General features: G+C 41.9%; 2 protein-coding genes and 1 long non-coding RNA gene across 4 annotated transcripts in view; 1 reads left to right on the top strand and 2 right to left on the bottom strand.

Moving 5' to 3' along the window:
• Window positions 1-664: 664 nt before the first annotated feature.
• LOC109507636 (tetraspanin-18-like) lies at window positions 665-10,400 on the bottom strand. 2 transcript variants are annotated; one of them, XM_019857238.1, is made up of 10 exons: window positions 10,248-10,345; window positions 10,036-10,069; window positions 8,350-8,498; window positions 6,688-6,786; window positions 5,177-5,371; window positions 4,299-4,373; window positions 4,109-4,207; window positions 3,872-3,979; window positions 1,273-1,356; window positions 665-849 (listed from the first exon to the last, which is right to left on the bottom strand). In XM_019857238.1, the coding sequence occupies exons 3-10, from the start codon at window positions 8,437-8,439 to the stop codon at window positions 796-798; spliced, it is 804 nt and encodes a 267-aa protein (XP_019712797.1). In that variant the 5' UTR covers window positions 8,440-8,498; window positions 10,036-10,069; window positions 10,248-10,345; the 3' UTR covers window positions 665-795. The 2 variants fall into 2 exon arrangements, with proteins under 2 accessions (XP_019712797.1, XP_019712796.1); XM_019857237.1 differs by lacking the exon at window positions 10,036-10,069 and having other exon boundaries at window positions 10,248-10,400.
• Window positions 6,016-17,141, top strand: LOC109507639 (uncharacterized). Its single transcript, XR_002166503.1, has 3 exons — window positions 6,016-6,138; window positions 16,109-16,115; window positions 17,132-17,141. It is a non-coding gene; the product is annotated as an uncharacterized LOC109507639 (long non-coding RNA).
• LOC109507638 (tetraspanin-18-like) overlaps window positions 13,699-24,260 on the bottom strand; it is a 31,932-nt gene continuing 21,370 nt past the window's right edge. The window contains exons 2-9 of the mRNA XM_019857239.1: window positions 23,075-23,157; window positions 16,711-16,809; window positions 15,709-15,903; window positions 15,469-15,543; window positions 15,261-15,359; window positions 14,941-15,114; window positions 14,115-14,198; window positions 13,699-13,803 (exon numbers count right to left, since the gene is read on the bottom strand). Of these exons, the coding sequence (XP_019712798.1) occupies window positions 13,750-13,803; window positions 14,115-14,198; window positions 14,941-15,114; window positions 15,261-15,359; window positions 15,469-15,543; window positions 15,709-15,903; window positions 16,711-16,809; window positions 23,075-23,077 (783 nt within the window). The 5' untranslated portion in view covers window positions 23,078-23,157 and the 3' untranslated portion in view covers window positions 13,699-13,749. The remainder of the gene's footprint in view (window positions 13,804-14,114; window positions 14,199-14,940; window positions 15,115-15,260; window positions 15,360-15,468; window positions 15,544-15,708; window positions 15,904-16,710; window positions 16,810-23,074; window positions 23,158-24,260) is intronic.

A 24,260-nucleotide genomic window follows, 5' to 3' on the forward strand; every position in this document is an offset into this window, starting at 1 on the left:
TAAATTTGTGGAAAAATGATGAAAATGAATCAAAAATGTGTGGTTGAATTATTTCTTTCATAATAATTTTTAAACTGAGTACGGACTAAGTACATGAACCAAATGTTAAAGTGTATGAAAATGGACAGTTTGTGAAACTGTTTAAAATGACTTGATTCTAGTGTCAGATGATGAATCTTGTGTATTGGTTGTGTTGTGGTCATTAAGCTTATTTGCTAAAATGTTTTACGATGTTAAAAAAAAAAAAAAAGAGCGGAAGCTTGATTAAGTTGTAGCTTCTTCACCCTGTGCCTTTTGGATCGGCTTGTTTACCTGGTAAAAAATACTATACTGCCTTTTTTCCCTGATTGAAGTCGATGGAATAAATTAACCAACACCAACAACAGTGATGCTAAATTTACTTACAATATAAATGTTCTTCAATTCAAAAGTCAGCACCGCACTTCTGCTTTGGGTTCATCTGATGCTCCATGTCTAGTCCGCTTTACAGTCTATGCAAGACCTGCTCCACAAATGACACTTTCCAATAAACACACCAAACCTTTTGAAATCAGCTTTGTCTCCAATATCCCACTTTTTCTGTTGTGGGCCAGTGTGTGTATTACCTCATAACTCAGCACCTCAAAAGTCCAGCTGTGAAGTACAGCCATTTTAACAATTGATTGTTTTTTGGGGTTTTTTTTTTTCTACATCCAACCAAACAATTGAAATGACTTCAACGTATTTACAGGTCTTGATTTTCGTCATTCGTCACATATTCATTATTTTTCTGGGGGAGGGGGAGTCCAAAAGAGACTAATTAGGCCGGAGTCCCCTGAAGAGGCACATCGAAATGGACAAGGATATGAGCTGAAAGAACAGAACAGATGGATTTTAACATGTGGGTCATTTCAGACACAACCCCATCCCAAAATAAATGACATGGCAGCCGGACTTTAACAAGTGAGACAAGTTGTGAGATGTGTGTCGTGTTTGTGTTATACAACGACCACCACTAGATGGTGCGCTTCGGACATAAAAGACCGATGACGTTGCTATTTTCCCCATTTCCACGGCCAAAATGCAAACTCCTATTTGACAGAAGTGTCAAATTGAGGTCCAGAAAGTCAAACCTGCCACAGATTGTCTTTATACACTAGTGCTTTCATTTAAGAGCTCGTTTACCTGCCGTTTGAGTCTTGAGGATTTGTATTTTGGCCGCCGATTTGGGACTTTTCTGGTCAGTACATAGCAAAAGACAAGGCTGAAATACAAACTAAAATATCTCCGTACCTCAAAGATCATCACTATAATGACCAATGCTCCCGCGGTATACATGTAAATGGTGTAGGAATTGTAGAGTGCTTCGAAACAACCCTGTGGAGAAACAAAGAACGACAGTGCAGTCAAGGATAAATAAGCTGTAAACTTGCGGAACTGTCTAGACCAGGGGTCACCAATGTGGTGACTGTGGGCACCAGGTAGCACATCCATGTACCACAAGAGTAGCCTGTTCTAAAAATACCACAACAGTGATGGGACACCGTAAATATGAACAATCAGTTTTATCAAATGTGTGAGCATGTTGCGTATTTGTTTCCAAAATATTGTAAGACAACATGAACATAATAACGTAACTTGAAATAAATGAAGATCATGAACAATAATAAGTAAAAAAAAAACATTGGCATGACATGAATTTGCCCTTGAAAATTACACATTGGATGTTAAGACAAAGGGCGTTTAAAGATATTCTCTCATTCATGCTTAAGTCTTTTTTTTTTAAACAACTGTCTTGCTCACCTTCAGTGCCACATTTTCGTCCCAAGTCGAGCGCAAAGTGGAGTCTAATTGTGCACCTCGGTGTAGTTTTCTTTTGGTATTTTGCTCGACTTTGCACAGGAAATATTTGGGCGTAATGGTGCGTTTGGACTGTTGTGTGACTGAAGTAGCCTTTTCCCAGCCAATTATAGCCCCATCCCTCATTTGCATAAAAATCAGGGCGGTCGGTGTATAATATGCCCAAGTACACCATGCTTGATATTGCAGAAAAATAGAATCAGAGCTGTTCGAAGTGTGTGCATGACATTGGCGGGTACACTGAAAGGGAGACCTCTTTGTACCCACCAATGTACCATCACTATAAATGCCCATTTAATGTTTGTTTCAAAGGGGATCAAATTAAAGTGAAATATCAAGGAAATCTATTTTGTTACTCTAAACTATTTTGCAGATGCACGGACGATACTACTCCCCTGCCCAAGCAGAGATCATATTTGGGCTATTGATAACATACTGTTCAGATGTGTATAGATGAGTGCGAATTGAGCATTCACAGTTCAGATGCATTGGATTGAAATCCCATTGACAGTCCCCCTCACCACCACCCACCCACCCCCAGAAGTATTCGAAAAGCACGGTCAATTCTTGTCTTTGTTGCATACCCTACTTGTTGCATACATTAGAGTTTTAAATCAGAAAATGTTAAATCAGAAGATGAAAGAGACAAAAGTTCTGAATTCAAGCTTTCATTTCATGGTACAATATTTTTATTTAATGTGTTAACTCGGGATACAGTACAGCACTTATTGTTTGAAGCCACCTACTTTAAGTAAGCAAAGTATTGGAACAGACATATTTTTTTGAAATTAACTTAGGTGAATAACATTAATATTTGTGGCATGACCCTTACTTGCAATGACTGCAACAGGCCTCGGACCCGTTGACTTCATCAGACCGTTGCATTCTTCATTTGAAATGCTCTTCCAGGCCTTGACGGCAGCCTCTTTCAGTTCTTGTTTTAGGGGCTTTCTCCCTTCATGAGGTAAATTGCATACTCTTTTGGTTTAAGGCCCAAGGCCCAGACTTGGCCGGTCTAAGACCTTCCACTTTTTTTCCCATATAAAATCCTTTGTTATGCTGGCAGTTGGCATTGTCTTGTTGCAGGATGAAACATCTCGACAAAATGGTTTTGTAGACTCCAGAATTCTGTTTCTACCATCATCTATCCATCCATCAATCCATCATCCGAACCTCTATATCGTCACAAGGGTCGTAGGCGTGCTGGAGCCTATCCCAGCTGTCTTTAGGTAGTAGGCGGGGTACACCCTGAACTGGTTGCCAGCCAATCACAGGGCACACAAAGAAACATCCCATCCATCACACCTAAAGACGATTTAGAGTGTTCCGTCAACTTACCGTGCATACCTATGGAATGTGGGGAAAAAACAGAGTACCCGGCGAAAACCCAAGCAGGCACGGGTAGAACATGCAAACTCCACACAGGAGCCCGGATTCCATTATGATGAATTACATAAACAATAAAGAGAGGAGCAGTCATGCAAGCCCAAGCCATGACATTACCCCCACCATCCTTTACAAATGAGCTTGCGTGTTTTGGATCACAAGTGGATCCTTTCTTTCTCCAAACTTTGGGCTGCTAGAGTCTGATGAAGTCAATGAGTTGCAGCATTTGAAGCAGTTATGGCAAGTAAGGGTTATGCCACCAAATATTAAATGTTATTCACTCAGTGAATTTCATCTTGTCTGTTTCAGTACTTTTGCTCACTGGAAAAGTGGATGGTCCCGAGTTGTAGAAAACATTGAGATGTAAATAACATGAAATAAAAGCTGAAATTCTGAACTTTTGTCTCACACTCATCTTTTGATCTGAAACCCGAACATCTTCATTATACAACAAAAACAAAGCAATTGACCTTGCAGTTTCAATACCTTTCAAGGGGATCGGAAAGAGGCCAGGAAGGGTCGGATTGGGGGGGGGGGGGCACCCTGATTTATTCCATTCACTTTGCAAGAAAAACAATCAGATATATGTTGCATATGGACAAACAAAAATTGGAATTGACCTGCAGTGTGTTTATTTAACAAGTACCGATTCATATGCGGTGGTCTTGTCGCACGTGGTGGCGCGTCTCCTGCAGCAGGCGAGGGGAACTTTGCTTGGAAAATCTGAGGCGCCTCTTATGCCACAACAGCTGAACTGAAATGAGACAAGAAGTGTACAACAGAAGCATTTATTACTGTGCTGGCCAAGAATCGATGAAATATGAGTCCCCGTGACTGGTTTTTGTGTATGGGGTGCACATGTTGACATGTGCTTGAGACGTACATCATGCATAATTTTCCTCCACACCGCTGTGTAATGGTCTTGCAAGTTTTCGTGCTGATATTTAGAGACTAACGTCGCACTTAACGATTCTTGAGATAACTGAAAGAGACAGAGAATATTCACAGTACAGTAGAAGGAAAAGTATCACCGTTTTACAAAACGAGTCACAATTACCAGAATTGGAGCTTACCGTTCCCCACTGTGTGAAGGCAAAAATCCCAAAACCTAGCTGTGCTAAGAAGATAGAGGTGATGAACGCGAAATACTGCAACGAGACCGAAGGACACAGAAGGGAGTCAAGACAGTGTTTGCTTAAAAATCAAATAAAAGTGCTTTTACAACCATCCCAAAAATGCCATTCAAAAAAAGATAGACACTGAATATCGAACGGCACATTTGAACGATGCCCTTCAATCAGTCAGAGTGTGCGCTCAGAGACTATTTCAGGAAGGCAGCCACTCTCGGGAGTGGCTTTAGGGCACCGGAATGAATTTCAGAACACACCCTAGTGGACAAGAATTTTTGGTGCGAGTCAAAGCTCTAATTTTAATAAATACAACTCGTGCCTGAGTATAAATTGGAGGACCATACAAACTATGAAAAAAAAAATGTGATAAAAAAAAAAAATTTTCAAAATACAGTAATTGAAGGAACCGGGTAAACAAACATTATCATGAAAATCTCAGGAGCAAAGAATAGAGGACAGCAAAATAAAATAATATTCATGGATAAAGTTCTGTTATGAAAACTACTTACTTCTCCCAAAATAATCAATTTATTTATCATTTGAAATACACAAAGGGACCTTGAAAAATAATTGCCACAGTGGCAGTATATAAAACCCTACTCTTGCACAGAAAAATTGTTCAAATCTTTCAGCATAAAAGGGAAACAGATTGTACATTCTACATTACCTAGCAACCAAAAAGGACATATTTAAAAAAAAAAAAAAAAAAAAATCCATACGGAATCCGATAACTAAAAAAATAAAACAAAATAAACACAATTCATTTGCTTTTCAAAATCAATGAGGCCTAGCACAGTGTAATATCAATGTCATGTACTTACGAGAAGGAGCACACATCTATTTTCACGGAGGGCTCCGCACCAGCCCAGGAAGCCCAGAAGGAAGAGCAAGGATCCGACGGCCATCACAAAGTGGAGGACTTTTGAGAGCAAGGGGTGTGTCTCGATCAGGTCACCTACAATTCTCGTGCCCAACACCACCAGCAATCCTACACCCAAGAGTAAAACCCCTGCCACCTGACAAAGGGATGTGGGGTGAGGCCACAAAATGATTGCATTCGAAACGTAAGGAACCATCGGATTAAAGGCACACTCGAACATCTCAGTGCAAAACAACAATGGGGGTTGTCTTATCATCTTGGCAGTCATTCTTTATGTACCAGAAAAATGATGAATAAGACTGCAGTGCATAGTTTCAGGCAGAGGCTCTAAGACTGCAAGAGAAGCTCAGCTTCCCCTAAAATGTCAAAAAAATAAGTGATCAAATATATGTGTGTGCATACAATTGTGTGTACATGTCATTGACTAAATATGCGCTACACGTGCTCAAGTTTTGTTCTGAATCAGCTTCTTATTACTGGTTACGACGCGACTCTCTTCTCATTCATTCCCGTAGCTTCACTGTGCTTTAAACTGCGTGGACGCTGAGTGTCGACCGCGCGGACGCTGGGCGACTAGAGAGTTCAGTGTAGGTTGTTCCAATGCATTGAAACGAGACGAGTCATTGAATAAATGCTGGTTTTGTCCCGCCCATCGGACGCTCAGCGTATGGGCTGACCCGGACGCTCAGCTTTTCTGCATGATGATTGGATGATCTGTCTGAGGCTGAATCTCTTTTTGATTGACAGCAAAATGAGCCAATCCCCGATCCTATGGTGAAGGCATCCTTTTCATTTTTTTGAAAAGGAACGGAGAGTAGAATTCACGTATTAATAAACGGACACATTTTATGATGAAGGCCGAAATTGCGCTTCCCCTCCCTGACGGACCAGCATCCGCCACTGGTAGAAACGCAAGGCCGATTAGGCTTTAAATGTGCCGCTCAGTTGCAGAGAAGAGGAAGACATTTTTGAAAGTTCACAGACCTCATATGGTCACTGAGTGTGAAAGAGCCACAGAGAAAACACAAAGGGAGGGTCATCATCGCTACTTTCGGGATGTTAGCTAGCTTGACGCTTTGCTCTGCTGGTTGCATGTTGCCTTCAGCAAGCAAGTCACAAAGAGCTTTGGTTGTGCCAAATAAATCAATCATAAAAGCAGAAAACCTGCTTGCTGTGCCCCCCCCCCCCTCCAAACTCACAGTTAGTCGCCGTTGATTGTTTGATCAAGTTTGTTAAACTCAAGGTACCAGTCATAGACTCCATACGGCACAAAGTGCCTTGGATATTTCACCACACTGGAATCTAATGAAAGATAGACTTTAATAAAATAAATATTGGCCCCATTTCACAAAATGCAAAAGTGGCGACTGTCGGGTCAGTCACAGGGTCTTAATTTACTTGATTGACACAACCTTACTCAAGGCCACAGGAAGAGAGATTCGGAATACTTACAAAAAAGAAGGTATTGAGGATTAACATGAGATACTTGACGCTTTTCAGACAGTCACCCGTCATGACTGTTTTATGTCGTGACGGCTGCACGACAATCGCCTGTCAAAACAAAAACGCCACTTAATGAAACAAGCAAAAACCTCCCAGGTGCAGTGAATTGTGTTGTTTGTGCGCTCCAAGTTACGGCCGCTAAAATGAGACGGATGCCAAGTAAATATTTGAAAAAATACAACAAAAACAGTTTTACAATTAACTGTGCAGCAAAAATTACTAGCAAATGAACAAAACATTTTCCTCAGATGTGATACTTTGCCATACTTTCAGTGCACATACAGACGGATGGGGTTTTTTTTGGCAGTGGCGGTCCTAGCTTGAACAGTGCAAGACGCCCTTTTGGTTTGTCCCATTTTTTGAGGAATGCTGAGGTTTCATGCCCCCCACCAAAAATGCATTGCAACATGTTTTACATAGTTATGATAGTTATTAGAGGTGTCAAATTATCGCGTTAATTGCGAATAATTATAGTCCTATTATAGTCGCGTTAATCAAAATTTTAATCGCCAACTTTATTATTTCTGTATCTGGGTTGCCTTTTTATAATATCGCTTTTTGTGTGTTGTCTTCCTGTGTTCGAGTTGTTGAGTGTGGGGAAACAATGGTCAGTCACAGTCTGAAGCGGACATTGATCGGCTGTCATTATGTTTGGGCGTGTTTAGTAGAAGCTGATAGGCTCCCATTGGAGTTGGGAGGGCCAGCTAAGCAGCAGTGAGGAGGCCCAAGGAATGGAACATTTACATTCGAAAAACGCCCTGACTGCACTATTGATGAAGTTAGTGTGTTGTGCCTAATTTGTAAGAAGGAGTTTGCTTACCACTGAAGCAGCTCAAGTTTAGCCTACCACATCAATGCAAAGCACCCAGTCGCGAGTGCAGCAACAGCTAACGTTAGCACCGAAAGCATTAGCAATGTAGCGAGTCGGAGCAAACTAAACTCGAGAACACCCGCGTATGAGGCATGAAGTCAGCATCGCTGCTGTGTCCTCTGTAGCCTGCTAGAAGTGATTTACGTTGATCTCAGCACTTTGCTTTGTGTTATTTCTGAAGTGCGAACTTGCAGCACTGATTTAAAGGTCTGTTTTATTTATTTTTTATTATCTGAAGCAAGTTCAGTATTGAGTACTTGTATTGCTCAGAAAAGTGTTCTGTTTTTGATATGTTAACCTAAGCACTTTTTAAGGACCTGATGTTCTATTATATTTTTACTTTGTAATTCTTTGGAGATTTACAAAAACAAACAAAACATTGATATTCCCCCTCGTGGTCGAAACTAAAGGTTGCAGGTCGGACTTGGGACAAGTTTCAAATACAGCTGAAAGTAAATGGCTAGGATTGCATCTGTCCAAGTCTGTTGAAAAACAATAAAATACATTATAATGCAATTTTGATCTGCCTCAATAATGTAATGATTTTAAGATGAAAATAGGGCTTTTCTCAGCAATTTTTAGGTGAGATTAAAATATAGATTAATTAGATGAATTACAGATCATAATTAATTAATCTCATAATTTTTTTAATCGCTTGACAGCATTAACAATTATGTCGAATTTTTAGATGTGCTTTTTTTTCCCCCCATTGTGACAGTACTTGGATGTGTTTTACTTACATGATGGTAGTGCCGCGAGGGTGGAAACTGTTCTGTGCGGAGTGACTCTGGCCGGCTTCCATAAGAAGCAGGCTCTACGCGAGTGCGCATCTTCCGTTGTTGAATGGAAAGAGCTTCTTCCTCAGCAAGCTCAGTGCACTCTGCTTTTCCTAATGTGAAAGGAGCAATGGTTATTTTCTTTTTGGTTCTTCAAAATTGTATTATTATTTTACTGTGCGTACAGCAGTTGTGCAAACACGATATAAATTGAGTATGACTTTGTCACTGCAGTGCATACGCAGCCCTGCCATTCCCAGTTTAATATAAACGAGCTAACTTTAGCAGCTGCCCAGGAATGGAGACTCTTCGAACAACAAGGACGTCATACCTCATTTACATTGAAAATCTCTCACTTCAATGCAAATTCCGCCAATGAATGGCAATGATTTACATTTCACGATGCTATTAGAACACCCTTGACACACCAGAAACCGTTGTGGGGATTTCATTGTACATGGAAACGCAGCCTGTCATCAAAAACATTAACATGCAGCATAAATAGGAACAAGCCTGCTCCACAGCGGCTGTGTCCAAATACAGGCTGGGTCCTCGAAGGCCGCATTTTCAACGGCAAGACGCCACTTCCAGTGCGACTCCACTACACGTGGTGTCCAAATTCACATTAAACCTGTCCAAATTCGCCAGGTTAATCCACGGAGGTTGCATGAGGAGGAGACTTTGAAGGCGTTGAAGGACTCAGCCTTTGAATTATAGTATTTCTCTCGAATGTGTAAAGCACGTGGGGTCGTGTTCCGCTGAAAGTGACGTCACGTAGTCGAAAAAATGCGGCTTGTGTGGACGCAGCCTGTGAATTACGACACAGCGAGAGACTTTCTTAGCAAATAATGCTGCCTTACATCTCACAATGTCAGTGGGAGCCTTTACATTGAGAAATACAATAATCGCAGAGCCTGTTTACAGCCTTTCAGATGGGAAGAAATGCCTAAACTCCACTGTTTACTCATTTTTGTTGTGAACTGCAAAATAGTTTTGTTTCCTAAGGCTCAGAGGTGCACCATGACTTAGACCAGGGGTGTCAAACTCATTTCACATTGTGGGCCACATACGGACTCGGTAGATGTCAAGTGGGCCGAACCATTAACCTTATACTATACTGTGCTATGAATCACCAAAATATCATCTCTTTCCTTTGTTTTGGTCTCAAGAAACATTGATTGGCGCTTTCATATCATTTGCTGCGTTGGGTCTATCTCGGCAAGAGACTGAGACTGCTGTTTTCTTCCCTGATCAAAACAGTGTGCCCCCCTAGCGGATAATCCATGAATTGCATTTTATTTAAAATATTCATTCTGTGTCTTTAATGCATTATTTTCCCAATTTTAAATGATCCCGCCGGCCGGATCGAACCTCTTTGGGGGGCGTTTCCGGCCCACGGGTCGTATGTTTGACACCCCTTGACTTAGACATATAAATCTCATCAGATTTTTTTTTCATATTAAGGCTGCATGATTGTGGCCAAAACAATCATCACAATTATTTCGATCAAAATTGGAATCATTAATCTGCACTTTTTTTTTTTTTTTGCACGTTGCCAAAGTTCCCGTCAAGCTATGTGTTGAACCAACTGCACGCAACTATTGCACTATTGACACGTTATTTCGTAAAAATGCTGTTTGTGATACTTACGAAGTTATCCAACCTCCGTCTCCAAACGTGTTTTCTGCGAAACACAATGTAGTGACAGCTTACAAAAACTTTCAACCCTACACAAGACGTTTTACGCAAAGTTATCTCAGAGCAGCAGCAACAGGTGATGTCAACTCCATAAGTACTGGCTACCAGTAGTAAAGGCCAGGGGACGCAACAACGTGTGCTAAAACGTCAGCTTCTGTGCTCACCTTTGTCGGCTTGAGGGCACTGAAAAAAACGTTCAACGTGCGTGACAACATCGTCCATTCATCCGTTTGACGTTCACAGCCCGCGTGGGCTTTGCTGGTTTGAATAATCGAGGAAAACACAGGCAGCACGCTTGCGCGTTTTTGGGGCGGGGGCGCAAACGTGTCGATTGCGTCACCAGAACGCCCGTTTGTTTGCATCTTGGTTTGTATTTAGTTTAGTTTAGTTTTTTTTTTTTTTTTTGGACCGGAACACATGAATGTGACGTGGAACGTTCCACACTAAGGCCGTGTCTTTTGGGCCAGATGGTGCATTTTCAGTGCGCACAGTATTTGTTAAGTAAAAGTAAATTATTATTTTGATATTCGACCCCTGATGGGCTCAACAACTGAGGAGTTAATAAGCCTTTCTAAGAAGAAATCCTGCATGATGCATTTAGGAGGACTACTGTATACCCAACTGAAGATCAGCACGTCGAGATTGACCCTCCCTTTGGGTAGTTTGCATGTTCTCAACATACAAATCCTGTCTCCCACACCCCCCCCCCCCCAAATGCCTGTTTAGCTAATTATAACTAAAGAATATTAATTATATGTAGTCACTGATTTTTGGGTACAGTGTAAGCCTTTTTTAAATTAAACGCTGCATCCCTCTCAATCGTAACACCAATTAAAAATGACTGCTGAGTACCTGTACAACTAAGTGCCTTACTTAACCACATTCAGATTATGAGCAAATTGACCCCCGTGAGGATTAAGTGGTTCAGAAAACAGATGGATGGACGGAAAAACACATATTGCCACAAGAACATATGTATAGGGATGTCAAATTTTTGTGACATCACAATCATAACATACCTTTTAAATCGGCCAAAGTTAATCTAGGGAGAAGTAATTACTTTACAATGTTTGTTTTATTGACACTCCTGTCACCATATGAACAGTTTTTTTTAAATATGATATAATTTTTTTCCTATTTTTTAATGTACTCTAAAACAACAGCTCACAAATCCCCAGTAAGAGAATCGCTGCTCTAAACTGCGCATAAATGTGAATGTCGAAATGTGCTCTACGATTGGGTGCTGACCAGTGAGAAACACGTCGCAAGTGTGGATAAGTGGTATGGATTGCATGTCTTGATGGATGAGCTGCGCCGCGCCCGCGCCAAGGCGTAAGTGATTGTTGTCTTTCTGCGCCCTTCAATTGACTGGTGACTAACCCAGTGTCCGCCTCTTGCCCAAAGTCAGCTGGCCTCGGCTCCTGTTCACCTGCCACCCAAATGAAGACGCTTACTCTGGAAAACGGAAGGATGGATATCTTGACTGAAACACACACGTGGAATCAAAAGAGAAATCCATTCAAATAGCCCACATGCATTCACATTTTCAACACTCAATTTACCATGCTTGTATCATGATTCATAGTACCGGTGGGATGTAATAACAAATGATCACAAACCAGCTTCACATTACCACCAGAAGCCAGAGCTCAATAATGAGGGCAAACCTACATTCCTCCCCGGATGAGGAAAAGCATTTGGCATTGTTGCTAAGGCATCCCCATGCTCAACAATGAAAACCAGATCTGGCATCTACGGCACTCGACCGGCCATGACGGCGGCTTCAACTGGCTGAAATTGTAAGATAAGGAAGAACGAGTATGCTGAAAATTGCACAGCCCGAGCTGGTTCTCCTTTGAGGATGACACTCAGCATGATTAATGAAGTTAGTCCGTACTCGCTTGCTCCAATCTCCACCACACGGACAAATGGATGAAAAGAATCAGGGCACTGTGTCACCCCTTATAGCAGCAACAACCAATCAGCTTCATCTTGAGCATGATGCTGAATAACAATTAATCATCAGTGCTGAGACCATGCTGAGATTGTACAAGGAAAAACACTTAAAAGTCATCTCTTTCAATTTGACCCATGGGACAAATCAAATGTGATTTAACATTGCAGTGTTTGTCACTCTCACCGCTCCAGGGTGGGCAAACAATGTCCAAGGAAGCCGACGCGTGCCACGTTATCCTTCAGTTCAATTAAAAGCCGATTTTTGTCATTTAGACACAGCAAGTAAACACCCCAAAACCTGGAATGAAGATGGACTCATCATCTGGGTAAGAAAGGCTCCCCGAAGGCATACCGTGCGGCTTACTGAAACTCTAATAACGAGAGAATGAGTCTGTCATTATCTTTGTTTTCAGTCCCAGTGCTTTAAAACTGGCAATTTAAAAGCAATAGAAAAAAATGGTTGCCGGCCCGTGAACAGCATGTACTTGTCTCAACTGGTCCGTGACACAAAAAAAGGTTGGGGACCACTGGAGTAGATCACTTCAGGGGCCACCGAAGACGCACGTCCGAAACTCACCGTGCATCTCTGGCGAGAACTATATTGCATCTGCCAAGGTTGCTCTCATGGGCAATCTCAAACCAAAAAAACACACACGCAGCATTTTTTTTCATAAAAACCATTGACAGTTCACTCTAAGTGCATGAGGATCACATGTTTATTAGGTTCACGTGTGACTGGAATCTAATCCATCAGATTTTGGATTACAGAATCTACACCGACTGCACATCAGCCAAACGCAAGGCAAGAATGAATTTATTCACATTAAAATCATCAGAACAAGATAACAAAGAGACACAACAGGTTATTTCGAATGCCATTTATTAAAGATCAAATGCATACACAAACATTTCAACACTTAAATCACATAACAATAAAAGAGTAGCCATATAAACAGAAATTTAAATCACGTTGACGTTCAAGTCCGGAAGGGTCTTTAATTTTAACATCACATGCTCACAAAATTGTTCATACACGTTTGAAAAATGCATCCAGTTTACTCGCGCACACACACACACACACACACACACACACACACACACACACACACGCACACACACACACACACGCACACGCACACACACACGCACACGCACACACAGAGAGAGCTTATCCAGTATAATACATACAGCATGATAGAAATATGGCTGTGAAAAGGGCATGTGGAAGGATTGTGTTACTATGTACAGTAATAAAGGGAAAGAGTAACAGCCAAAGTGTACATAAAAAAATCAAAACAAAACAAAACATCTAACAACTAAGCCAAATTTACTTCATATAAATATTCTTTATCCAAAAGTCAGTGCAGTGCCTTCTGCTTTGGGTTCATCTGATTCTCACATCCGGTCTACTTTGCACCCAGTCTGTGCAAGACCTAGTCCACAACAGACACTTTTCACTGACCACACAAAATCTTTTTACATCATCTTTGTCTCCGATATCCCACTATTCTCTGTTAAGTGGCAGTACGTCTATTACTGTGTTACCCAGTACCTCCAAAGTCCAGCTGAGAAGTACAACAATTGAAGGAATGGAATTTTTTTTAACCTCAACCAAACAATTTCAATTAACAATTTCAAAGTACTGTATTGGTTTTCTTCTTTCTTCACATATTCCCTATTTTTCCTTGGAAAACAAAAAGTCCAAACAGACTACAGAGATTGGAGTCCCCTGAAGAGGCACATAGCCACGGACATGGCAAGAAGCTGAAGAAAAGAACAGAAGTCCTTTACCATGGACAAATGGATCATTTCATGCACAAACATGCAGTCTAACAAAATCGAATTAAACAGAAACTCAAATTAAACATTTGTGTTTGTGCACCACAACCACCAAGAGGTGGCGAGCTTTCCACAGTAAAGACTTGGATGATGTAAACAGTTTGCCATTATTATAAGTTTTCTCAAAAAATCATCAGCATATGGCAAAAAAAAGTACTAAAGAAAAATACGAAAAGTATTTAAAAATATAAATATATTTTACTTTGTCTAAAAGACAAACGAAGATATTTCCATACCTCAAAGGTCAGCACCAGAATGAACAACGCTCCCGCTAAATAGAGGTAAACTTCATAGGTTTTGAAGCCTGCTTTATAACAACCCTGTGGACGCACACACAACAAAGGATCAATAAGTTATAAACTGACAGAATTGCACTTGACAACGACAAATTGTTATCTCAAACGAATGGAAAATGTCTGGACAAAGGCGTGGCAGGTTCAGATGATTTTTCGAAACGCGTTGATGATTTTTCACATTGTTTGTCAGCTTTTGCTTGAGTAGCTTTCATTGTGTCAACCTATTATTGACTAGTCAATCAATTAATTGTATCATTGGATAAAAATGTATTTTTTCATTCAAGTTAATTGCAAAATATTTTTCCCACTGACTGTTTTTTATTTGGGATCGTTTGATGAATGAACAAAACCGACTAAACAAAAATGAAACAATATCACATGGGATGGTGCGGTGTAGTGCTGACCAACATTTTTTCAAACCCAGCGACTTGGGTACTGATTAATATGAAGTGCTACTAGATTGATATTCATGTAAACTTCTGAGGCTGCTTCAGGTTGTCAATTGTGGATTTTGCATAATACAGCTGGAAAAAATGGATTTTTCTTTGCAATATATGAAACTTTTTCCATATGGCTCACTTTACCACTTTCAGGGACAGTGGTTACGACAGTGGATAGCTACCCATGTTATCAGGTTTCAGGGTGCACGAAAGGATTCAATCACAAACCCGGTGTGACATCATTCACAGTGATATAATTGTAATGATTCAAAGAACAAAAGCCCGGGGAAGAACTGATTCGACCAAGGAGAGTCATCAGAAAGTACCTGTACGTTGATATGATCTTGCGAGCCATTCAGGCATTTATCCCGATCAGCATGCTCCAAATTCCCAGTCGGGCTCCGCTGCAGGCAGCAGGCGGGTGGGACTGTGTGATTGTATTTTCTACGAAACAGACTGCCCTCAAAATCTTCTAAACCATTTATGCCACAGCACTCATGCTGAAACGAGACAACAAAAGTACAATAAAAGCATTTATTACTGTGTTGGGCCGGGGTGTAATTTATGAACTATGAATCGTAGTGACTGGTTGCTGGGTACAGTGTGCTAGGATGTTGCATACGATACACATGCGGTCTGTACTTACTTGAACCATCCATTTATTCCATATTGTCGTGTACTTATCGTCGGGGGCGTAGCCCTGGTACTTTTCGCGCATCTCTTTTTGTAAATCTTCAACAAAGAACTAAAGCAGGCAGAGAACAAGTACGAGATTGACCAAAGAATAAAGTATCATCATGTTATGAAGAAAAACAAATGTGAAACCATAGGGTGAAAGAGACACTGTATGTTACCTTTTGACGCTGTGTGTAGGCCCAAACTCCAGCGGCCAGCTCTGCTATGAAGACGATGAAGATGAGCATGAAGAACTGCAACAAGATGAGAGAACCCAGCGGCGACTCAAATCAGTGGAGGAAAATTTTGGATTGAAATCCTATTCTGACCAAATCGCCTTCACTCAATATTCACGATCCGTGGCCTCACGCAAAACCTCTGATCTGAAATCGCAGCAGGTGTCAATATCATTTACTTACAAAGAATAGCAGACACCTATTTTCACGGAGGGCTCCGCAGCAGCCCACGAAGCCCAGAAGGAAGAGCAAGGATCCAATACCCAGCACGGCGAAGACGGTTTTTGAGAGAACGGGGTGTTGCATCAACATTTCACTCAACACTGCTGTGCCAAACAACACCAACAATCCCACACCGAGGAGGAAACACCCTGCCATCTGACAAAGGGACATAAGGGTGGGGGCAATTGAAGGAGCCAGAAAAATGGTACATTATAAATTCATGGAAACACTGGATAAAATGCAGACGAGAGCAATTTGATGTGGGGAGTGCAGAAGAGAACAACAATGGAGGATATATATTAGCATCTGGTCTTTCATTTTGGCACAGTCATTCATCTGTACCAGAGAAATTACTAATCAGATCCAATGTGATTAGCTCTCGTGCGATGCTGTGATGAGATCGCTCGTCGGCCTCCACACTCCCGCTCAGGGTTCAATTGTACCACTCTGTCGCAGAGACCTTGAAAACCCCCGAAAGCTCTTATGGCCACCGAGTGTGAAAGGTCCGTCGAGAAAACACAAAGAGATAGCAGTCGCCGTTACGGAGAGATGTTCACTCGACTATTTGCTCTTGCTGGTTGTGCATTCCCTTAAACAAGCGCATCTTGAGTGGAGTCATTAAGAGCTTTGGTTGTGCCTAATAAATCAGGGAAGGCGATAACGTCCTTACTCAGCCCCCGGACTCACACTTAACAGGATTACCCTTGATTGTTTGATCGAGACTGATAAACTCAGGTGCCTGCCACAAACTCCTCATGGCACAATGCGAGTCGGATGTGTGTCCGCACGCGAATCTAATCAACGCGAATCTAATCAAAGTGGTGTTTAATAAAATCCAGATTGTTCCAGTGTAATAAAATGCAAATGTGGCTACAATCAGTCATTCGGTCGCCATGGTCTTAATTCACCAGCCTGACACCAGTTTCACTGAAGGCCACATGAAGCGAGATGAGAAATACTTACAACAAGGAAGGTGTTGAAGATCAACATGAGGTACTTGACGCATGTTAGACAGTCCCCCGTCATGACTGTTGTCCCTCGCGCTGAAGCCTCTCCATGTCCCTGTACAAACAAACAAACACGCCACTTCAGCAATACGGCACAGCCAAAATCTCCCCGGCACAGTATTCCGCGTTGTCTTGAGCACTCCAAGTAGGCACTGAAACATGACGGCCAAGAAAATCCGATTCTATCAAAATAAACACACACCTTCCAGTTCATTTGGTTTCAGTCAAGTGAAGAACACGTTTGGACTACACACGCCAAATACGAAGTTGCTTACCTTGGCGAACGGGACAATTCACAAATCACACATTTTACTCAAAGGCCCGATTGCTCCTCAGTGCAGCCTTTTGCAGAAGAAATGGTGACTCTTGGTTTAGAGGGAACCAAAGGATTGTCTATCAGGAAACATTTCAAAGATATGACTATTCTCTCTTGTTAGGGCAGTGGTCCGAAACCCCCAGGCCATGGACCATTTGGTACCGGGCCACACAGAAAAAATAAATAACTCAAATGACTTCAGTTTTATTCATTTCGGAATCTGAAAGATATTTTATTTTGAAAAATTAACAGATTCTCTGTTACATCGGTCTACGGTATGTCACTCTTGACGCAGGTGAAGGCGCACTTCTCCGTCACGTGATCAGTTACTGCTTAAAAAAAAAAAAAATATATATATATATTTTTTTTTAATAGTGAGCTATATCGTCTTTATTCCTAATCATCACACTCAATATTGCAGATGTGACGGGAGCCTCTGTGCTATGTACAAGATTGCGAGCAGCTTGAAGGCTTACTGGGAAATTGATTTAGAGCAGCAGCTTAACACCTCCTCGAAATCATAATGATATGCTCAGGTATTGATCACCTTCCGGGCGCTTCTCGGAGAGCAACCAACAGCCTCATTGCATGAGATGGGTTTTTAACTAATCCCTCTCTGTACTAAGCTCTGCTGAAAAGCGTAATGAGGGCACATGGGGGCTAAATTGAGTTTTGCATACATTACACTAACGGAAAAAAAAAAGGTGTCATGAAGGGGGCTTCTTTTATCCTTCCTGCAGTGCATTGTCGAAGCGTGACTGTGTTCATTGTAGCAGGGGATAAGGAAAGAGGAGGGGCTTCATTACAATCTCTACACAAAATGGCACCTTGGTGCTCTTTACAACAGAGAGAAAAAACTGTTTTCTGGAGGTGGGGAGTGTTTGCCATGATCTGTCTTGCATGTTGTAATGCGTTAAAAAAAAAGATTAGTCAAGAAAAGAAATTAAATAAAATAAAAAGAAAGAAAAAAATAGAAACATTGAAAAAAGTCTACAGATTTTTGGAGATGTTAAAAGAACTAATATTAGCCGCTTTATCCATCGGGCCCTAATGCATATTATAACATTTATTTATTTCTTTATTTAAAATTGTGCACTTTTAGTTATCATTTGTAAACTCTTACAAGTACTGTAAGCCTCGACTGGAGTGATGACAGTGTACTTTAACATCCTTCCAAGAGATGATAGAACTCACGGATCGACAATTTCAAAGACTCGCTCTGTGTCATCCACCGCACTTCAGAGTCGACCACATCCTCTACATGCCTGGTGGGTAAACGTCGAGCTGCTAGTTCATTATAAACGGTAGCTCGTACTCCTCCGCAGAAATCGATGCCGACTCTCCTGATATGGAGCGTTTGGGAGGGGGAGAGTCTCTGATGGCATCCTGCCTAACTAATGCAGAGGACATGTGATAAAGATGAATAGATGCTTCAGTGGTACGATTCAGCTGTATACGAGTGCAGTATTTGCCAGATTTTATTGAGCCAAGGCACATTACTTACATTCCAAAAATGTCACAACGCGTCATCAAAACAAAAATAAATGGGCCGTACCGATATGTATTTTATTTTAGGTTGATTACGATATTTGGCACAATAAAGTTCTAAACTATTATATATGATGAATAATATTTGTTTGTGTTTATAGACAAAAATCATCGTGTGTGTGTGTGTGTGTGTGTGGGGGGGGGGGGGGTTGAATGTTGAATCTTGGTCTTGTTTTGTAATGACTCAATGCGTAAAAAAATTGTTAGGGTGGTTCTGTTTGTGACCAACAGGTGGCACTGTAAGGCTCTTCCTGCAGTGGCACACCTGTTGGTCATTGTGTCATTAGTTCATGTTTCTGTTCAAACCTCATTCAGTACCAGCCAATTCTAGACCAAGTCTGAAAAGACGTTTAAAAACGTCTTTGGGAGTGAATGAGTTAAAAGGACTCCCTGCCCGACCAGTTGGTGTCGGGTCATTGTGTTTTTCATCGTTTATGTCTGCCTTAGTTTGTATTTTTGTTCAATACATCTTGTTAAATCCACCCTGCTCCTCCCTGCTTTTTTTGGGGGGGTCTTCCAACTTCCATCACGCAAAACCTAACAAAAAATAATAAAAGAGCCACTGTTGGGTGATTCAAGTGACTGACTGATTCATTGATTAAAAAGTATCAAGCGGATACTCTCACGATCTCCTCTCACTCTGCTCACCAAATCGCTAATCCGAGCCTATTTAGTTGAACACAAAGCGATGATTCTCAATGGGTTAATCGCACCTTCCGCCACCCAGCGGGAGAGCATTTCATCGCGCTGCCTGTCACGATACATCGGTGACACAAACAGATGAACAAAGGTAAATGACTTGCAAAGAAATCATTTTTCACTCCAATGAAATGAAATTGGATCTTTTTTAATCGCAGCCCACCGGATGATCTCTCGGTACACTCGTCCGCTGTCGGGGAAATCAACGCACTAATGTGTGCGCGTGAGTGTGTTGTCTGTGTGTGTGTGTGTGTGTGTGTGTGTGTGTGAGATCATGACATTTTGTAATTTTGGAGAAACGGTCACTCAATTGCGTCAACGTCATGATTGGCTTGATGACGGATAATAAACCACGCGTGAGGACTTGGGTCAACAGCAAGTCACATGCTCACTGATACAGTGATCGCCTGGAGCTCCTGCTCTCAATCTGCTGCGTGTCCACCGAGTGAGGGCATGTTGTGCTACAAGCGGACAATGAACACATAAACGCTTGTGCCATGCGGCCTGGCTCTACTCAAATCGAGCATTTCCCACGGCCTCTTGCGAGGGCGCGCTGCTCTCGGGGCTTTCCCGGTAATTTAGCTGTAACTCGATTGAAAATAAACGCTGAATGATGTGATGTGTCATGACAATAAGGGGAATATTTGTCTGCACTTTGGCTTCTGACAGTACAGCAGAGCTTCTGGAATCTGGAACACCTTCAAGGATGTATCATTTAAAGTTTAAAAAAAAAAAAAACAGTTTTCGGTAGAAACTACAAGTCAGTGTGTCCTCATTTTTTCCTGAATGAATGAATGACCATTCTCAACAAGTGCTGAGACCAGTGGTGGTCTGTTAGGCTCAACTCGTCCTTCTCCACGGCCTTAAACACGATTAGAAACACTGACCTACAATTCGCCTATATTTAGCAACATGAAAAGATTTCCCGGAAATGACAATCTGTCAATGCTGAGTCTGGTTGGACGGACCGCTTCAACTTCAAGGCAGCCCAAAAAAAAAGGATGATGGGTTCCAGGAAATGAAGTTTTTTGTGTTGGGGGGAAAATAAAGCTTTTTATGGAACGTTCTTGTGTAATATTGCAAGAAGGAAATCTAAAAACAGCATAACTTGCTTGTTTCCAAACACATCTCCCTCTCCCCGACCCTTTAATTTTGCCTGCTACTCGAGGAATCCCTTCTCCTATTGGCTGACAAGTTGCAGTTAATCCACCAATAAGATCGTACGGGCCAAACTTCCAAGAGGCGTGCAACATTATTGTGATGTTTTTCAAATGTTATCACTTGCGCTAAAAATTTTACGTCAATAGCGCAAACGGAACATTATTGTTTTATTATTATTATTATTATTATTGTCTTTGGTGTGCAATAAAGATGAATGGTGGGCAGGGGAGGAAAAAAAAGATGACAAATTTGGATCCTGAACATGCTCCCGAGCGCAAACTACACACAAGCGCCACGAAAGCCAAACAGAGGCCAACTGCAGACAACACCATGTGATCGCAGGCTTGGACTCTTAATACAATTTTGTGAATTCCATCTGGGGCTATTTTTAGGACATGTGAGAAACTATCCAGCTCTCCGTTAAAGAGGCCGGTCTCCACGGCAACCCGGATCTGGCGTGAGAGTGGCCTTTGTCTGCAGCGCAGCGTTTGGCATCTCTACTTAAGCTCAAGTTCCTGTTGGAAAACAAAAGGAGAGCCGAGCGAAGCACGTTCCGACAGCTCGGGCAGCCGCAAGGCCAAGGCCATTTGGTCACCTTCCCCTGGAGTAGAAGCACTTTTAAAAACCCCATAAAACATCTGAAACTTCAGCCATACGGCTGAAGCCGTCGGCAAGAAAATGGAGCGGGATTTGTTTTCAACGATCCGAACAAACGGAGGAAAGATTTAAATGTCTATCTGTCCGTGCCTCCGATGAAAGAGTTTAAAAGTACCATGACGCTGCGTACGGTGTAAGAGGGGACCCACTGCAAATCATTATACATTGCAAAGAAACAAACTAAGAAAAGAACAAATACGTTTTCGTGATGAAAAAGAGTATTCCCGATTTGCTCCATCGAAAGAAGAAGCATGAACATGAAGGAGTTGATGAAGACCGCTGACTGATTTCACACACAATGGCACTTTGGGGCATATAATCGGATGCTGCTCCACTATCGGAAATTATTTTCTCAGGGAGTAAAATCTTCTGAAAATCTTGTGGGTGCATGTAATGCAGGAGTGTGAAACTCGTTTTTGTCGCGGGCCACATTGTAGTTACGGTTTCCCTTGGAGGGCCGTTATGAATTTTGGGGAACCATATAAATGTTTAATCCCATCCAGATATTGCATACACAGCGCACAACAAATTGATCAATTTCTAGTTTTACAATCAGAATTCAAGAATAATGACTCTTATTGTGGATTACATATGACAATTTGGTTCTTGGTTCAGACTTTAGCAAGCATGATGGAACTTGACGTGATTGATTTGCTTTCGCGGGCCACAGGAAATGATGTGGCGGGCCAGATCTGGCCCCCGGGCCTTGACTTTGACACCTGTGATGTAATGGATGCCTTTTTTAGCCCCTTAAAATAGTTTGTCCAATTTTTCTTACTCTGATAGCCGTTGACAGTCTTGCTATCATGAATAAACAGAAGGAACAATAAGAGGAAATGACGATGAACAGCTTTCGGTCAGTCTTTGGAAAAACAAACAATGATTGATCATCTCGGAACTCGAACAAACGTTTGGTCCGCTTGGTTTCCCTTCGTGCTGGTGGTTATATGCGAGAACTGATTGATTGATTACAGCCAATGTATCTTGGTCTGAACTACCCTTTCACCTCTCGATCTATACATGTCTGCATCTCAAACATGGTTGGAATATTAATGTTCCAAATGTCAATGCAAATCAGAAACTAGCAAAGAGCAGCGGGGGGTTGTGATGGCCGGGGGAAAAAAAAAAATCTAGCCAGTGTGGTTTTTGTGCTGTTTCTCTCAATGTAACTTGTATACAAAATGGACACAACATGATCCAATAATATATCGCATTTTGCACAGCAGCCACAATAATAAACACTGTCAAAGAAACAAGTGCATGAAATAGACGAAGACAATGATATAGTACACTCAAGCAAAAAATAAATAAATAAATAAATAAATAAGGCATTATCGAGGAAATTAGGCTCAGCAAAATGTTCATTTTTACATGATTGTTTTGCTCTCGCCGTAAAACCAGCCAAATGCCGAGATGATGAAGTCGGACAACAATGGATGTTGCGGCCAATGGGTACATTTTTAGATTTCAACTTCTCATACTGGGAACCCCGGTGGGCGAGTGCTAAGTGCGTAAACCTCACAGAGCAGAGTTACCGGGTTCGATTCCAGCTCCGGCATTCCTGTGTGGAGTTTGCATATTCTCCCCGTGTCTGTGTGGGTTTTCTCCGGGTACTCCGGTTTCCTCCCACATTCCAAACACATGCATGGCAGGCTGATTAAACGCTCAAAAATTGTCCCTAGGTGTGAGTGTGCGCGCGGTTGGTTGTTTGTCTCTGTGTGCCCTGCGATTGGCTGCCGACCGGTTCAGGGTGTCCCCCGCCTACTACCCGAAGACAGCTGGGATAGGCTCCAGCACGCCCCGTAACCCTTGTGAGGATAAAGCGGATCAGAAAACGGATGGATGGATGGAACTTGTCATATTTTGCTTGGTTATAAACGGTTTCAAGCAAGGGGTCTGGGATATGCGAGAAAAACTCGGTAGATATAGAGCGCCGTACCATGTCTGTCAGTTGGTGCCTTGTCTTTGTTCAGGTGAAGTTGAGGCCTTCTTTTGGGGATCAGCGCCGCTCCTTTTCATGAACTGTTGGACGCACAATGGATAAAGAAGCAGAGGTCAGCAGCAAGATAACGAGATGAACAAAAAAAAGACAAGAAAGAAAAGTGACACATTTGTAGACTGTGTCATTCATCGGACACACAGCCAGAATGGGAGCTTGAGAAAAAAATTTAAAAAACAGTCTAAAATTCTAGGACACTTCAAATGACAGAAAATGCATTTATAATAGATGAAGGAACTCACTCCCAGCAGAGAGCTCGTGTGCGACTGAAATGCTGCTTTTTCTCGGAGAATAATTCACCCCCTTCGGCCGAATTGGCTCATTTATAATTAGACATCATGCGAGAAAATGCTTTTTAAGTGCACTTATCCAGACGTGTGCAGGTGGAAGTTTCAGATCGCACCTTAAGGTCTTCTTACTTGGATAATTACAGTTATTAAAAGGAGCCGGGACACGTCGCTTCTGGCGTGACCTTGATGAGCGCCTGAGCTCGTGCATTATTCACCACAAGTACTTTCTTCACACACAACTGGAACCGTCACTGTACGCCACGCCTTCACCCGAGCGTCCCTAATGAGCATAAATGCTTTCAACTTTTCCCTGTTTCCAAACGACGGTGCCACAAGTGTCTCCCAAAAGAAAATAATGACCTAGCGATGATCGTCAACTTATCTGCTGTTATTCCAGCCTCATTGTGCACAAAAAAAAAAAGATCAGCGCCTGATCCCGCTTTAAATATTCAGCAAAAGCGTTTCTACAGCTGCACGCACCTGTTATCAGATTAGAAGCTGAGAACCAGGCAGTGCATACTCATTTTCACAGTTTTAGGAGAATATCTCGGCGCAGGGATATCAAATGCTAGCAGACAACAGATTCACCGAACTGATTGTGGCAGCAGAGTACACAGCTGTGATAACATCAGGGGAAAAAAAAAAAGCAATCAAAGCTGGAAAAGGAAATATACTCTCTCGGAGAAGTGGGGAGACATTGGGGTCAGTTATGCTGATGTATCGCGAAAGCAGCACGGGGACACAGAATCATTCATTTCTAAAATATTCCCCCATATCGCATCACGAGTGTACGTACCACTTGCTAGAATAATATGCCCACTTGGACAATCGAATGA

Source organism: Hippocampus comes, unplaced genomic scaffold, assembly GCF_001891065.2.
Source record: "Hippocampus comes isolate QL1 unplaced genomic scaffold, H_comes_QL1_v1.1 scaffold186, whole genome shotgun sequence".
Classification (NCBI taxonomy): Eukaryota; Metazoa; Chordata; class Actinopteri; order Syngnathiformes; family Syngnathidae; genus Hippocampus; species Hippocampus comes.